Source organism: Centropristis striata, chromosome 8, assembly GCF_030273125.1.
Source record: "Centropristis striata isolate RG_2023a ecotype Rhode Island chromosome 8, C.striata_1.0, whole genome shotgun sequence".
Taxonomy (NCBI): domain Eukaryota; kingdom Metazoa; phylum Chordata; class Actinopteri; order Perciformes; family Serranidae; genus Centropristis; species Centropristis striata.
Genome location: NC_081524.1, coordinates 14,704,871 through 14,723,097, shown reverse-complemented (window position 1 = coordinate 14,723,097; position 18,227 = coordinate 14,704,871). Strand labels below are relative to the sequence as shown.

General features: G+C 37.5%; 1 protein-coding gene across 1 annotated transcript; it reads left to right on the top strand.

Annotated features, from left to right (window-relative positions):
* The first annotated feature begins 7,990 nt into the window (after positions 1 to 7,990).
* Positions 7,991 to 17,032, top strand: glipr2l (GLI pathogenesis-related 2, like). The gene is made up of 5 exons (XM_059339099.1): positions 7,991 to 8,376; positions 8,963 to 9,071; positions 11,915 to 12,018; positions 12,460 to 12,537; positions 15,852 to 17,032. Exons 1-5 carry the CDS (start codon positions 8,364 to 8,366, stop codon positions 16,016 to 16,018), a joined length of 471 nt encoding a protein of 156 aa, XP_059195082.1. The 5' UTR covers positions 7,991 to 8,363; the 3' UTR covers positions 16,019 to 17,032.
* The last annotated feature ends 1,195 nt before the right edge of the window (positions 17,033 to 18,227 follow it).

The following is an 18,227-nucleotide window of genomic DNA, read 5'->3' as shown; positions in this document are numbered from 1 at the left end:
CTTACCTATTTTTTGTTCAAACAATACCTCATTGTTGACAAAGGGAACCCAGAATGTTACATTGTTTCGTAGTTTAATTGTTCAATAAAAGATGGTGGAAATATAAAATAAGATCATTATTACTGTCCTGCACCTCCAAAACATAAAAAAGGTAATTGTGCACAAAAATGAGAATATGTCATTGTTGTACAAAAATAATTGTTCTTGTTGGTGAGTCTCATTGTTTCAATGTATTTGTATCTCCCAAATAAACTTAAATGAGATGTTTAAATAAGCTAAAATAAAGGTTTTGAATGCTTAAATATCATCTTTGCCGTTTTTTAATGTGCCCCTCTGATTAAACACTGGCCCCTGCTTGGCCCCCACAGTTAAACTGGTCTAGAACTGCCACTGGTTTGAGACCACAACAGCCATTAAAACATAACATGTCAATCAACCTCAAGGTCAAAAATAGTTGTACTGTTCCCAGCCCTGAGATCTCAAATCGTCAAAGTTTCACTTTTATTGTTGTTTTCCCGTGTCAGGTCAGGATACGGTTCAACACATACTTTATGTGAACATGCATCAATGTATCCTTGCAAGAGTGTGTGCGTGTGCTAGCTGTGTGTATGTGTGTCTGAATTAGAATGAGGATGTGAGGATAATTTAATTATGGAGCAGATAGAGCGGGTTACTGAGGTTAATATCCTGCATGCACTCTGCTCCTCTCCGGACACAGTAATTGCTTTAAGCACATTAGGAACTTTATTGACTGCGATGGCCTTTTAAGACATTACGTTTCTGCTGCTTAGTGTCAGACAGGAGTCGTCCGGCTCTGCTTACTGTCTCTGTCTCCCTCTATCTCTGTCTTTTTTTCTTTTCCAACCCTCCCAGCTTGCCCTCTGCTCGCCCTGTCACTCTCTCATCTCTGCATGTGTCTCCTTGCCTGTATCTGCTTAATTGAAGGCTCCGTAAATATGATGAGATTTGTATAGAGCCTCATCCGTAGAGGCGGCTTGATGAGGTTTGATTGGCAGGTGATTAACTCCTCTTAACCCGCAGAATCATTTGTCCTCGGTGGAACAGTTACACTAATGACACCATAAAAGGCTTCTTGATGTGTCAAATTCTGGAGCAGAGCTCTGGAGAGAGAGAGCTTCCAACAACTCCTTCGAAAAAGTACAGCCCCCTCACTTCTCTTTCTCTCTTTTGAGATCAATCCTCTCAACGCCCCCTCGGTAGATCTCTCCATTTTCACTCAACTAGACCTCTTAATGAGGATGGAGGTGAATGGAAGGAGTTATTAAAAAGTCCTCACCTTTCTCCTGGGACCGCTAAAGAGGAATTATATGCAACGAAGTGCACTTACAGCCCCAGTTAGAGTTATTTCACATTTCCGTTGCTATAAATCCACATCCACTTCAGTCATGACAGGAGTGGAAAATTATTTCTGGCCCAGAAAGAATTTGGTGTTCTTTTCTTTTTATAAGGAATCTGCTGGAAGATTTTCATTAGGGGCTTCAGGTAAAGAGAGAGAGAAAAAAAAAGAAGAAAATTACATATTGGAGAAAAGGTAGGGAGGGGACGAGAGATGGAGGGAAAGTGATGGGGAGGAGAGTAGAAGCGAAGGAATGATGTCGCAGCTGACAGGGAGGAGAGCCAAGCAATAAGTACAGCAGATATAGCCAATGTGCAGAGATAAATGATGTAATATCTGCATGGATCGATGTCTGTACTGTCCCTCTAAAAGGGGCTCTCTCTATAAATCACATCACCATCCCTCCTGCTGCACATGCACGAGCGTGCACTCAAGTACACACATTCACACCGCAGATACACACAAATACACACACTCCACAGCTATCTCAATTAGTATGAATTAAGATGTATGGCTGTAAAGTCTCAGTGTCTCGAGACCACTATGTAAATGTCTTCTTCCAGCTGTCCAGTCCCATCACTATGCAGATGGTAGGAGGAACCAAGGAGGAAATCAATTTGTTAAGATAGCACTATCCAGCTAATGAGAAATCAAGTGGCTTGACTTTTCACATGAATCCCATCATGTCCACTCATATTATGAAACTAAGATGTCATTAGTTGCACTTAGTGTGACTAATAGTCCAACCACGTCCTTGCTCAGTGTCTTTGCTAACAGTCCCACCTTGTGGCATTTCCAATAATTACATTTAGAAGGATCACAGATGGTGGGCAAAATAGATAAAATGCTTCACAATGCAAAACACTAGTCCTGCTTAAAAAAATCATAATGTTTTTATTTTATTGAAATAGAGTTGAATAAAAAGCTGCTGTGCCCTCTGATAATAAAAGATAATATTACACTTTATGAAGCGCGTTTCAAAATACGATTACTAAACGATTTACAATAAAAACACAACACATTGGGGAATAACTACGATTAGGAAGCCTTTTTTTAAATAAACAAACACACATTTCCCCTCATATTTTATTTTTAAATTGTGATACATTAATTTGTCTAACTAAATCAAAGAAAATTCTTCTTTTATGTCTGACAGAGCTCCTTTTATCCGTTACTTATTGTAAGTCGCTTTGGACAAAAGCGTCAGCTAAATGACATGTAATGTAATGTAATGTTAGTGACTGCTGTAACACACAGAGAATGTGTTAATGTGTTTTCAGTATATATAAACACTTTATGTTCAGGAAATGTCTGTATACGTGGACTGATGAATCACATGATGTCTCAGAATCTCTGGGTATGTTTGGTACACCAATAACAAGAGATAATAACAATTGAATCACAAAACTTCAGTCAGTGTTGTATGTTGAATGTCACCTTGTGACCACAGTGTTTTCTTCTTTCAACACTGTGGTGTTGTGGTGCAATGATGCATCAGCTGCTCAGACAGTGATTATCTGCTTCCTTTGTTGGTTTTATTTTCTAACTTGCCTTATGATGACTTAAGAAAGCACATAGCCTAAAAAAGCAGTTATTGTTAGCCCTGACTTAAAGCTGACACATAAGCTGCAAACTGGCATCCAGCTTAATATGACTCATTTATGAGGCTGTCTTTGGAATTATTAAATCTTGTATTCACAACAGGAATTGCTGCATCAGTTGCCAAGACACAAAATGAGGCAAGAGGAAAAAACTCAACAACATTATAACTGCCATGCTAGTGTAGCGCTCCGAGGTGTACACGGCTTCTAAAGTCACTCTTTTCTGCTGACAAAAACTCACAAACATAATACTCTTTGGAGCTGAGCAACACACTCCGTTTATTTACTTTTGACACCCGAAAAAAACTCTGATTCAATAACAATGTCGCATCTCTCTGACATCACAAAGCATGGGTGTTGAGCTAAATGCTAATGCTAGCATGGCCACATGCTCACAATGATACAATGCTTATGTTCAGCAGGTATAGAGTTTAGTATCTTAGTTTAGGGTGTTAGCATGTACAGTACAGCTGAGGATGATGGGTATGTCATTTTGATATGTAAACTAGAGTAGCCTATTGAGATTCTGGCCTGATGATGGCGCTAGTGGAAAAGTAATGGGACCAGACTATCTTCTTGCACTGCTTGCTTTTTAATCAGATGTGCAATATAAATGAACAGATGTAAATGCAATAAACCAGCTATTCTCAACCTTGGGGTCGGGACCCCAATTGGGGTCGCGAGATGATTTCTGGGGGTCGCCAAATCATTTTGGAAGTCAGCTCTATCTCCACTGTGTTAAAGTGTTCATGTGTTCATGTGTTTTAGTCTTTTTGGTCACTTAATGTCTTTTTTTGGTCATTTTGTGTCTTTTTTGGTCATTTTGTGGTCAATTTGTGTCTTTTTTGGTCATTTTGTGTCTTTTTTTGATCATTTTGTGGTCAATTTGTGTCTTTTTTTGGTCATTTTGTTTCTTTTTTTGGTCATTTTGTTTCCTTTTTTTGGTCATTTTGTTTCTTTTTTGGGTGATCTGAACTGTGCGTGTGAGATTGTGTTCAGTGAGCGGGGGTCGCGGACAACATGCATGTTAAATTGGGGGTCGCGACTCAAAAAGGTTGAGAACTACTGCATTAAACTGTGGTATAACTACGCTCTGCGATAGACTCTGTATAGTTGCAACAGAAGTTGCATAAATACTTACCAGACCCCCACCGATATGGGATTTTTGAAGCCATTGCCGATACTAATTTTAAATAGCTAAATAAACATCATTACTGTTCACTGTCAGTCAATTTCTAACTATTTAAGAATTTTTAAAAATGAATAACTAACACCATTTCTAAATCACTCCAAGCAATTTCTGCATTATATATTGTGTAAAAAAAAAAGTTTTATGGTACATTTTCCATGGTTTTCTTGATAATGATTTTAGTTAATACCAAGAAAACCATGGAAAATGTCTATATATTATTAACAGTTACATTTAACTAAATTCATACCTTGCTTTTTTAGTTAATGATATAAAAGGCAAATACAGACTCTAATATAAATAGAATTTAAAGTAAACAAATAGACAATGGGGTTTCAGCTGTGGATGCACGACAAATAAAAGGGAAATGTAATTAATATACAGTCATGGAAAAAAGTATTTGACCATCCTTGTTTTCTCCTTGTTTTCTTGTTTATTTAATGCCTGCTATAACTAAAGGTACATTTGTTTGGACAAATATCCTGATAACAACAAAAATAGCTTATTTAAGAGCTGACATTTAGCCATTTTCCATAGTTTTCTTGATAATGATTTTGGTTATTATCAAGAAAACCATGTTAAATGTCTAGATATCAGCTCTTAAATTAAACTCTTATGAGCTATGTTTGTTGTTATCATTATATTTGTCCAAACAAATGTACCTTTAGTTGTACCAGGCATTAAAATAAACAAGAAATTGAAGAAAACAATGGTCTAATATTTTTTTCCATGACTGTACACCAATACTGATAGGCTAATATCGGCCGATAATATCTGTCTGGCTCTAATACTTACATGCAGTATTCTGTTTTTTGTTGCTCTCTTAATGTGATATATGAGTCAAATGCTTCCGTGCATAAGCACACTTGGCCAATAAAGTTGATTCTGATGACCAAAGTAAGTATGATTCATCCTCAGTTCAGTGGTAATCACACTAGTATAGCTACAAATCATGACCTAACTAGTAAGTGTGTTTAATGGCCTTCATTTATTCAAACCTAACAAAGTGCTGATGGAGTCACATTCACACGTGGGAGATTAGCAATCAAGCCTCTGCATTCTGCTATTACACATTAAGCAGTTTCATCAGAGCACTTTGCTGCTGAGACAATAAAGTCCTGATGATTTAGAGGGTGTAAGAAAAGGCAATTTTTCTAAAGTATTCATCCTTTATATTTTCTGTAGCCTGTATAAAAAGTGGAGAGACAATTTCAGAAGCTGAGTTATGAGATGTACAGTAAAATATGAGGTAATCCATTTTGAGGTTTTCTGTTGCAAACCATTCCTGCCTTTGTTAAAGCTGTGTCTTTTTTTTCCATTCGAATGATAGATATCCCAGTTCGGAAATACCATTAAAGCACAGAGGGTAGCATGCCTCATACAGACAAAACAAATAGTAGAAACCTGTTGTGCAGCATGATGAATGGTGTTTTAGCCTCTCCCTGTGTGTCAACTGCAGTAGGCAAATTGTTCAATCACTGTTTTTTCATCCAGGGTGGAGGTTAAGAGATCACTCATTTACCATAGGATGTGTTGGAGGAACGGCCTCAGTGAAACTGAAAAGTGAGATATGTCAGTTTAGAAATAGCAGATAGTGTCATGTACAGCAGAAGGGATTAGCTAAAAAAAAAACTGTCTTTCAACAGCCATTCATAACAAAAGCATTGAAATTGTCCACACCTACAGTACAAATACTTGCAAGCAGTGTTTGGTGACTGATTGTGACTTTGTGGGAAAAAAAGATCATTATGAAAAGTGTTCAGCAGAATCTGCTGTCTACATAAAGTCCTTTGGAGCAGAGCAGAGAATGTTGGAAACATTTATTTCTTATTATTTCGAAAGTACAACCCCGATTCAGAAAAATTTGTGCAAATTGTTAACCCTCGATGGTACGGTGTTGCTCTCAGGCAACATATCCATTTTTGGCCTGTCAAATTTATACAATGCATGTTTTTGAGTGATGGGATACTTTAAAAAAGAGGGAAGAGTATAGGGAACCAATAGCAATGCTTTAATTTGTCACATGACCTCCAGGAGGCCATATTGAAACCCTATTTTTCAGACTTTTCCAAAGGAAACAGCTTTGCCATTTTGTGCCACAAAAAATCACTCAAAACGTAATTTCCTGGCACTTTTCCATCTTGAAAAAAATAGATTCCTACTCATAGGTGAGAAAACCTTCATTTTAGATAGTTTCATAAACTTAGACCGTTCAAGACAATCATTTCAATGGGTCGTTGGTTCAGGCAACATTCAGTTAAAAAATGTCCTTTTATAATGTTTCTAAATTTAAAATGTTATGTTTGTACCCTGTTGAAGCTAATGAATCTTTTACACATGTTTATGAAATAAATAATGTTAAAATAAATTTTACAAACTTTCTTTTTCACTTGTGCACCGTAATGGTACAATGCTGTCTACGGGCAACAAACCCCAAAATCTTCAGATTATGTTTATTTGGTCTATTTCAAGACAAAAAAAGACTCTCCATACATTTTTTTCATAATGCGTACCATAGAGGGTTAATAAGAACAGAATGCAAAACATTCAGAATGAGTGTATATATTTACAAAAAACAAAGGCATCACAGTTTAAGCATTATACATCTGTTGTTGTTTTTTTACTGTATTCCACTGAATGTAGGTCACAAAGGAATTGTTTTTAATTGGATTCATGCATGAATCAATGGCTTGATTGACTGAAAGTTATTGCCACACTATTTCGATCATTGAATAATTGTTTTTGTAATTTCTTTTTAAAGGAATAAAGACACCTATTTGCTGGTTTCATGCTTCTTAACCCTTTATCGGGCGAAGAACTATATTTGGTCCCCATGTCTCTCTGTTTGGTCGTAGAACCACATGAATTTCTTCCAGCTAATCAGCAAAGATAAATAGATAAAGTGTGAATATAAATAAAAATACAAATAATAATAGTAATAGTAATATTAAAAATAAAAGTTGCAAATTTACTATATTAAAATGGCAAATCTACAAGAAAAAAAGGCGCAGAATTAAGAGATTTAAAGTGGCAAATCTGCTCAAAAAAGTCGCAGATTTACAAGAAAAAAAGTGGGGAAAAAGCAACATTTTTCTTGCAGATTCACCACTTTAAATCTCATAAATCTGTGCAATTTTTTCTCTTAGTACAGTACATTCCACTTTCCACATTCTGGCAGTATGTAATATCCTCCAATATTCTCTAGGGTTGATATTTGGAATATGCAAGTATTTCAATGAGTGCCCTATTAAGGGTTAAATGTGGGCTTTTGGTTGGATAAAAAACTTTAATTGAAGACATCAACTTGATCTCTGGGAAATTACACAGGGCATGTTTCATTATTTTTTGATATACTATTGACAAAACAATATAAAAAAAATATTTGTTGATTGCAGCCTAGTAAGATATTGCTGCTATCGTTGTGTATGTCCTCCAAACACATTTGGCATGCTTGTATTTTTAGATACATTTTTATTTCAATTTTCTATATAAATTAATTGTCTATGTGTATTTCTGTTTGCAAGATTGCTTGCCTTGAATTTCCTCTTTAGGGACACATAAAGTATGGATTGTATGCACCGTGTGACCTAACTCAGTTTGCTATTGTCTCCAGTGACACAGCACAACGTTGCATCATGACTGTGTGGATTGTGAGGACTGTCCTAGCAACAGCTGCTCAGAGTAACATTTTCTTGTCCATGGCAACCAAGTCACAGTTTACAAGAATCTCAGAGCCATATATGGGCATGTGTCTCACAGAGATGATGTCACCAACGTTTGCAGGGGCTCCCCTTTCATTTGTGGGAATGTAAAGTCACAGAGTGGGTGTGTGCTGCTCTGGGGCTTAAAGATAGACGTAGATCAGCAGTAGGAAGGGCTGTGGCTTCAAGAGACAGGCAGGTTTGAAAGAAGTGAAACTAAACTTGAGAAAGAAGTATGTTAGGTAATAGTCTGTACACGCAGATAAATAGCTTGAGGGGAACTTTGCACAACTGCTTGTAAGTGTAAGTTGAAGCAAGACAGAAACTGAAGGAAAGGCCCTGAAATAAAGGCATTAGCAGCTGCTTCAAAGCATCAGTGTTAGATAGGCAGGAAGAGAGGCAGAGGGAGGCAGCAGCAGAGAGAAAGAGGGCTGGAACAGAAAACAAGACAGGGCAGAGGCTGCTTTCGTTCAAGAGTGTTACTGATCTTACTGAAGGCTTCCTGTGTCAGCACCATGGGAAAGTCAGGTAAGTGGAAACTGCACCCTGAGGATTTTACCTCTGATTGTATCAATTTGGCCTGAGTTAGAACTTTGCCCCTCTAAGTGTGCATGTGTGGGTTTGCTTGTTTACTGTATGTGTTTGTGGACTTTGAAGTAGGACAAAGGAAATACACAGTTGCAAAAGAAACTTTTTCTCTACTGTGTTAATGGTGCTTGCAGTAAGCTTTTACTGATCTTTAGTTAAGATTCCTCTTGCAGCATGCTGAGTGGATGCTGGCTGTTAGACAGCATTGGTGCTTGCATTGTCTGTGTGTGGCGTTTCAATGTGTCTATTGTGTGAGCACTCGAGAGACTGTGGGACTTATGAAAAGGCCAGTGAGTGATAGGCACCGGGCAGCGAGGGGGATGACGTTTTCTGCTCCATCATCTGTCATTGAGTTGTACTCGCTGTCTGAGGTCAGTCAGTCTTCAGGTGGTGAGCTCACACTTCAGCTCCGGTTAGCATTCTGCAGCCATGCACAAGTCTTCATGTTGCATCATCACGTCTCCTTTGTCAGATTTTGCTCACTGGCTGCCTAACCCTTCCTGCCTCTCTCCTGTCTGTCTATCAGCCTCCAAGCAGTTTTCTGAAGAGGTGCTGCAGTGCCATAATGAGTACAGGAGGAAGCACCAGGCTCCGCCATTGAAGCTGAGCAGCAAGTTGAGCAGAGAGGCTACCCGGTGGGTTAATGCACACACAGATCAAATTAGAAAGCTAATTAGCAAGGATACGCATACCAGTCATTGTCAAACTGCTCTGGGTAACAATGACAGTTCCAGCCTAGCCTGTCAAATGAAATAACTATGAAATTCAATACGATATTGTGGGTCTTGGTTTGTTTTCGTCATGATTACAAGTTATGTTGACAATTTGTTGTGTTGAGCAAATGCAAACTTGATTATTGCTGTCAGGAAGGATAGAGGCAACTAGCTGTCTTGGATAATAGTCTTTCAGTCCATTTCCTCAAGCATGTTTAATGGTGCAACAGCAACAACAACATCGATTTGCTTAAAAACACATCAAAGTTATGATACCTGAAATTTACAGTAACATCTAAAGAACTGTTGCAAATCTGTGTTTATTCTTCTGTTGATTGAAATATATTAAATGTATATTAAAGGAAGAGACCTTAAGCTTTAGTATGCCATATCTTCAATGACAAACAGTCTACACCTCTGGTAATGTGGGTTTATGCTGGTATTATCTATCATAGTAAATATTTAACTGTTGGAGATGATCTACTATTTAAAGCATAGTCCGGTTCATTGGAATATAATCAATGGTGCTTTTACCTCTCCCTCTGTGTCAACAAGCATTTGTAAAGATTCTTACCAAGATTATGCAACTGTTTCACCCCTGTTCAGGAGGACGGTTAAAGGGTAAGAATCCCTGTAAGTTATTTCAGTGGTCAATCTATATTGATCAGCTGCCTTCTCTTAAAGCCAGGCGGAGGAGAAGTAAGTCTCAAACCTGTGATGTCATCAAGTAATAAAGCCTGTAGTTGATCCATAAATGGGAGACGGATTTTGTGGACCCATAGAATGCTTCTTTTCTTTTCTTTTTTATGTCAAAATGAGCCTCATTCTATCGCAGTGAGCTCAGATCTGAAGCAGAAAAAATGTCCCCTCATACTCAGAACATCCCCCTGGGTGCTCTCAGTGTCATTTACACTGCAAAAAAGCCAACTTGTATTTTTTGGCCTAAAACAGTGATTTCAGTTGGTAAAACTTGGAAATATAAATTATTGACATTAAGGGCAATAATGTAAGTTAGCACAACAAAGGAAGCCAGTTGTCTGCTCAAAAACAAGTTGGTGAGTTGTTGTTACTTATATCTTTAAGTTGGAGTTCAAAACAAGGGACAATAGTTCTGATAACTCTTATTTCTTTGTTGTGAAAAGAGGTGAAATTCGGTCATTAGTGAAAGCTAGCGGCTAACTGATGCTAGTGGCTAACTGATGCTAGCGGATAACTGATGCGAGCGGCTAACTGATGCGAGCGGATAACTGATGCGAGCGGCTAACTGATGCTAGCGGATAACTGATGCTAGCGACTAACTGATGCGAGCAGCTAACTGATGCTAGCGGCGGCTAACTGATGCGAGCGGGTAACTGATGCTAGCGGCTAGCTAACAAAAATCTGTTGAGCAAACTCAAAAACAAAACTTAAAATATTTCGTTTAATTGTCCAACTTAAAATTTTATCGAAGTTTGTTGCCTTGAAACTTTGAGTTCACTCAACTTTTCGTTTTTTCCCGTGTATAACATCTTTCCAAATTCATGTCTACGGAGCAGCTCCAGACTTTATACATGATGATTTGATCAGAATTTTGAGTTTTAGCACACTAGTTTTTGTGAGAGTTGTTCATGTTCACTTATATTTCTGGACCACCTTATTTTTAAAATTCATACATGTTAACATTTATGAATTTCAAAAATGGGTGTAGTTTCCCTTTTAAGGCATCATTCACTCATTTCCAGCTGCATGTTTTGGGGATATAATTCACCACCAGTCCATGGTGTTGAACCTTGTCCCTGTAGTAGCACCCCAGATTGTAATTTGGAGTAAATGCTGCCACTGTGTCAACATCATGTTGATAAAAACCTGTCGGTTAGCATATACATCTTTGTCATTACACAGATTAAACTTAATGAAAATATTATATTAGTGCCAGATGGTCTTTAAACCAGTAATAATATCAGCCCAGTGACCAAAAGCAGTTGTTTAGAGGAAGTGGTTTCTGTGCGTGCCTTGCATATTTCCACTAGATTGACTCTCTGAGGTAAGGACGTTTCATTAGTCATTTTTGGGGGATGGGGGACAGCACAGTGATTCATTTTTTTTTTCACCTTTATTTATTCAGGGAAGGCCAATTGAGAGCAAGCTCTCATTTCCAATGGCGCCATGATTACAGTACAAATACAATTTTAACACATTACACTACATATCCATAATATATAATCAACAGAGGCACAATAAATTCAATGAGTACATACACATTCAGAAATCATAAGAATGAAGAATTGAAGAATTAATAAGAATGTCTTTAAAATGATTAAAAGGAATCAGTGTATCCAACTGAGGCTGTGACAGTAAATTATTCCATTTAAAAGGAGCGAAATAAACAAAAGCGAATTTCCCAACCTCCGTTTTAATAGCAGGGATATTTAGAGCCAGTGGTTATATGAACGAGTTGCAAAGGTAAAAGATCTGAAGCTCACTAGGCTCGATAAGTAGAATGGTAGTTTTTTCAGTAGTGCCTTATAAATAAACAATATACAGTGTTGCTCCCTTCTTAGAGCCAGGGAAGTCCAACCTACATTGTGATAGAGATGCAGTGATGGGTCATGAACCCATCGCCAGTAATAAATCTAATAACAGAATGATAAATTGTATCAAGTGGTTTTAGGAACTGAGACTGACTGAGTCTAACTCTCTTTCTCCACTGCAGGAGTGTCAGGATTCATCGCAGATGAGACAATTTCTAATTTCTAACTGTCAACTTTCTTTGTCTCTGTCCACAGTTATGCTGAAAGTCTGGCCAGCACACGGATCCTGAAACACAGCGTGGAGTCCAGTAGAGGGAGCTGTGGGGAGAACCTGGCGTGGGCCTCCTATGACCAATCAGGTACTGTATGCACATACTTATACTATTAATGAAGCTGAATGATTTTGTGTATATGCCCTCGCTGTGCTCCCCTGAGATACACATCACTCCATACATACAGTAGTTTAGTCTACGAGGCTTAAAGTAGACTGTCCTACACTGAAAATGAACAGCTGGGATCTATTTCCCCTCCACTTTGCACTGTGTTTGAGAGCTCAGACACCATGACTCACTGAAGAAATATGTCAATGCAGGACGGTGTGATTCATAAAACATCTCCTACAGTCAGTGCTGCATCGGGTGACAAAAAGCGCGGCGCTGTAAATAACATGTGCCCCAAACAGATTTGTAGCTCCAGGGAGCATTCTTCTTAAATTGCTGCCATTCTGATCAATATATACCACACAAGACTGATTTGATTGTCCTTGAAGTTGAGGTTGCATTTTTCCTGTGTGTGTGCAGGGAAGGATGTTGCAGACCGCTGGTACGATGAAGTGAAACAGTACAACTTCAACCGTCCTGGATTCTCCTCTGGCACTGGTGAGCTTCACACCTCAGAGTGTCTGTTCATTTCTCACACTTCTTTTTATATATCAGTCGGTGTCAAACCTTCTCTGACCTTCACTACAATAACAACAAATTGGGCAAATTGACTGTTTTCATCCATCCATCCATTTTCCTCCAATTATCCGGGGCCGGGTCACGGGGTCAGCAGGCTAAGCAGGGCAGCTGAGTCTGTGTATCATTTTAAAAAACTTTTAAAAACCCACTTGTACAGGCTGGCATTTGTGCAATGATTTCTAACGTCTTACACATATTTTAATTTTGTATCCTATTATTTTTGCTTGTTCACTGTTTTTGATGATGTTCTGTTATTTTTGTTTTAACTGTTGTATTGCCTCCGTGATAATGTACTTTGTAAAGCACCTTGTAACCCTGGTTTTGAAAGGTGCTATAGAAATATAGTAATAAATAAATTAAATAAATTCCAGACGTCCCTCTCCCCAACCACAACGTCCAGGATAATAAGTAATCATTATAATATGTTTAATGTTAATATACAGTATATAACAATTAAATCCTAATTTAGGAAAACAAAATAGAAAAAAAAGTTGATGCATTGATTATTATTAATTGACTATATGTATAGTTTTTTTATTGAAAGAAGATATATATACACATTGACACTCAAAAAATAAAATAGTCATGGTCATTTTTTTTAAATTAAAAATATATAAATAAATGAATTAAATTAATAATAATAGTATTTGAGGTATCATTCAGGTGCTTGTCAGTTTATTTTTTAATTTCACAAATTAATTTCGGCCTGATCAATTTCCAGGAATTCAATAAATGTGTCCAATATTTCCATGAATTTATTTGAATGTCCTTTAGCCACATATGTTATTTCTCATTTTTGGAAATAAATGCCATGTTATGTAAAAGCTGATGTAAAAAACAGATAAGTAAACATCTTTGGGTTTTGGACTGTTGATTGTTAAAACAAGCCATCTGAATATCTCAACTTGTGATTTGCAATGTGATTTTAAACTTTTTTTTCTGACAGTAAATATCCATGAGATCAATTAGTCAAGGAAGAAATGAGCAACTAAATCAGTACAGTAAAATATAATTTATAGAAGCCCTGGAATAATAAAAACTCTTCTCATCACATTGAACAGAACAGCAAAATGAAATTCCAAAAGTCAACTCCTCAGTTTAACCTGAATGTGCAGACATGAATTTAAAAATCTGTATATGTCAAACTAAAATGTACATGTTAACTCTCAAATCAAATCAAATCAACTTTATTTATAGAGCCCTTTAAGACAGCATTAGCTGATACAAAGTGCTGTACATGGCAGGACAGACCAACAATAAAAACAATAAAAAACAAAGAACAAGCAAAAACAACTAAAACAAAGCGAGTCTCATGCTGGGTAAAACAAAAAACAGTAAATAAAAGTGGATTTTAAAATAAATCTCAATTTTAAAATTAATCTTAATTTTAAAAAGCCACAAAGAACAAATAAAAACCAAAAATAAAACAGAGCAAAGGCTCATGTTGAGTTAAAAGCCTGTGAATAAAAATGGGTTTTAAGATTCCTTTGAACTCGGACACATTGTATCAAACACTTCTCTTCTTGTGTGTGTTTTTATGTCTTCTTGTCTAATTTTATTTTATTAATGCATTCATGTCAATATATAAAAAAAAGTAAAACAAAGCAAGTCTCATGCTGGGTAAAAACAAAAAACAGTAAATAAAAATGGGTTTTAAAATTAATCTTAATTTTAAAAAGCCACAAAGAACAAAAAAAAACAAAAAATAAAACAGAGCAAAGGCTCATGTCGAGTTAAAAGCCAGTGAATAAAAATGGGTTTTAAGATTCCTTTGAACTCTGACACATTGTATCAAACACTTCTCTTCTTGTGTGCTTTTATGTCTTCTTGTCTAATTTTATTTTATTAATGCATTCATGTCAATATATCTATTTCTTGCTGTGTCACTTTCTGTTTCCTCGCTGTCAGTTTCTCTTTCTCAGTGTCATGTTTACCCAGGCATGGCCAAGGTTGTTGCTATTCCCCTGCTGATGTCACACCTCAGTCAGTGTTTGAGTGTCTGAGTCAGAGGCCAGCCATGGGGAAACTGAGGGGGAATCACAGTCCTCTGTATCATTCCTCAGCCCACATGTCATCTCCAGTCTGGCCTAATTCCTCTAGATGGTTTCCCATAGCCTCTGACTTTACTGTGCATGAATCCGTTTCACTTAATCACCTGTAAAGCAGATCACTCCTCGGAGCTTATTACAGTGATTCACACTGATTCACATAAAGTTGTAGCCTGGGTATACCCAGACTACCTTGCGCGTTCGATTTCATTTCGAACTACCAAAGGGTCTGGAAACCAGAGAGGTTTCTTAGCCCTGTCTTAGGGATCCAATCACAGAGCGGGGAGGGACGGCAAGACGATGACGCGTACTACTCGGCAGACGGAAGCTTGTAGTTTTCTTACGGATCCAACATGGCTGCTGCAGACGCGAAACTCTCTTTAGCTGTAGATGGTGTTTTAAATAGTTTAGAGCGAAAGTTGAAAGGCGAAAGGTCTCTCGGCGGCTCCGCTGTCCCCCGGCTCGTAGCCAGATCACCGGCGTTACGGTAGCTGGGCTAATAGCGGTAGCGTTACGCTACCGTCACGGTAGCGGGGCTATTAGCCGCTAGCCGCTAACGGCGGTGATCTGGCTACGAGCCGGGGGACAGCAGAGCCCCCAGAGACCCGCAGCAGCTTGTTTATTGCCCATAAAATCAGTGGATGTGTGTGGCTGAATGACATGAGGGGGAATAAAGCGTGAAAATAAATAATCTTGCAGAAAGCGAGAACTGGAGAAGCAAAGCAGCAGCAACACTCTCTCACAGACACACACACAACAAACATCCATTTCTGTTGCTCTACTACGTCATCTGGTATAACTGATCTGATTGGCTAAGAGCTACCTACAGACGCTTTGATAGACATTCTAAGCGTCCAATAAACAGCTCCGGAGGATCGTAAACCACACCTCCTCTACGGAGAAATGATGAAATGGTTTCCAGACTAGATCTCATTTGAGATTAGTCTGGTGTTAGCCAGGCTATTGACTCACACTGATTCACATAAAGTTGCCCAATAGAGGAGGAAAGGAATAAAGTGTACATGGAGTTCTGGGGCCGATGAGCGAGAGAGGACTTAAGATTCCTTCGTCAGTAAATATTTAGAGGAACTGCACTCAACTTCAGCCATGTCCTAACAGCCCCCCCACCCCCTCCTGCTTTTTCTGCCTTTAATTTCCTGTTTCTCATTTCTCTTAACACCATAGGTCATTTCACAGCAATGGTGTGGAAGAGCAGTAATAAGCTGGGTGTGGGTAAGGCCACTGCATCAGACGGCTCTTCCTTCGTGGTGGCCAGATACTTCCCCGCTGGGAATATCACTAACCAGGGACACTTTGAGAACAACGTCCTCCCAGCCAAAACCTCCACCTAATGATGTCTAGATCCACAACACTTGACTCAAGCCCAAAGGCAGTTATTCCTTGTTTCCAGGAGAGTCTGAAGTGATCTGTCTGCACTGCTATGAAGAATACTCAGGAGAACACCACTCCTTGCCAAGTACAGATACAAATTACTGCGATCTTGTACAGTATGGATTTTAAAAGATGAAATGCACTCTGGTTTACAGTCCTCTGTTTGTCATTTGAAAAGGTACCTGTGTATGATAGAGTTTAGAATGAAAGGAGCACTACTGTTTGACATTGCTAACAAAACATTTAGTGAGCATTTTGCTTTTTTTAATCTTGATTTTCATGTTCATTTGCATTTCCTGTGACAGTATTTCATGAATTAATGCCAATACTATCAAATTTTGACACACTGATATGCATCATAGTTTCACAATTGCATTTGGGTGGTTGACGTGACGCTCAATTTTTGTGTTCCCAGTGACAAATATTACTAAAATTTTATAATATTTCATTAAAATTAATGTTTTAATATGCAGTTCATTCTTCTACATCTAATCCATCTGCAAACAATGAGTATCGTTCTTCAACTATGCAAATATTCTGTTTTGAACATGACATTTGTCCATCGGTGCAACTGTCTTAGGTAGCATTACTTATCTTAAAACAACTGTAATTTAATGAAAAATTCATCTAAATACATTAAAATACTTGAATGCATGTCATACGAGTGTTTACTTAATGAATCTAGAGGATATAAGTGTTAAGGTCCCTATGTAGAGTTATTATGACACATTACATTTTGTCCTCCTGGAGCAACGCCATGATGTAGATATAAAACAGGCATTAATGTGACCACCCCATTACTGAGAGGGGTCCTTCCAGAACCAGGAAGGACAGAAGAATCTCTGGACACAAGATCACTTCTGGCTCAAATATTTTCATAATATTACTATTTCCGTACAGTGTTGGAACTGGTCGTCTTAAGGTAGTCCTTTGGTACAACGCAGTTTAAGTATTGATCTGAATATTTTTGTCAATTTACATTGATTGATCATTGAAAATAATGTAAATTGATAAAAAAAAATATTCATAACTAATATGCCTTGGGCTTATCCATCTTATCTGTCCAACATTCTCTGAATTAAATAATGACATTCTTTATTTTGTTGCACCGGTGGACACATTTTAGGACTACCACACCAAAAGTTAATAATATGCTAAATATATGAAGAATTAGAAATGGACACATTCAGTTTTGAATTATTCACATATAAGGGAATATAATTGTATGTCATTTGACATATATTTTTTAATTATTCGTTTTTTCACTTTGAATTTGAGTTCACGTCAACCACCCATTTGAGTGAGAATGGGAATGAAGTCAGTCAAAGGCTTTATGCATTTACACGTGGAGCCGTTCCTTGTCATTTGAAAGGGGATGACTCAACATGTATGGTATGAGTTGTGTTATTGCCAACACTTGTCAGAGCCGGAGCCTGCAGCCTCGGGTTTGTGTTTTGTACTCTAATCAGTTTTGTACAATAAAGTTGATCGATTGTTAGAAACGCATGTGGCATCTGTCTGTGCATGCTTGTGTCATCTGTATTGTGTGACATTATAAGAGAGTGAGAGACAGAACAAAATGAGAGTTTAATTTCCTCTGTCACTGTGCTGGCAAAGTGTAAATATAAGCATGATTCATATAGGAACATGTTAGACAGTGTAAGCAGTTGTATACATAAAAACTTTTTTTTCCAAAGTTGGTATTAAAGGTCTGAATAATTGTAAGACTTGCATAAATCTTCTGGGACCAAAAACTATTTAGCAGTGCAGTATTCCTTTAATATCTGCAGGCGGCTTATGCAAATATTGAAACAATTAAATGTAATGGTAATATTACAGTGCAGCATATTTGCAATATTTCCTTTAAAAAGCCATTAGTGGAAATTATGTTTTTGTTGTTGTTTTTCCTATTTAACCCAGCCTCTGGCATCTGCTGCCACACATGAACAATGTGATGATATAGCACCAACATTTCAACTTAAAAGCCCAATAAGAAAGTATTTTGACCATATGAAAAATCATTATTTTTTTACATTAACATCTTTTTTTTCAGTTACTCACACTAAAAAAATATAGGGCTGTTACATCAGCATCAAAGACTATGTTGTTGTTACTGTTTCAGGGTTATTATCATAAAGTAATGCAAAAATAATGCCTGAAGAATATTGT

What these genes read in the sequence shown, in the direction of transcription:
- glipr2l (XM_059339099.1), top strand. An exon ending in GGCCTCCTATGACCAATCAG is followed by an intron (nt 12,019 to 12,459) that starts GTACTGTATGCA and finishes GTGTGTGTGCAG; the next exon opens with GGAAGGATGTTGCAGACCGC. An exon ending in TGGATTCTCCTCTGGCACTG is followed by an intron (nt 12,538 to 15,851) that starts GTGAGCTTCACA and finishes TTAACACCATAG; the next exon opens with GTCATTTCACAGCAATGGTG.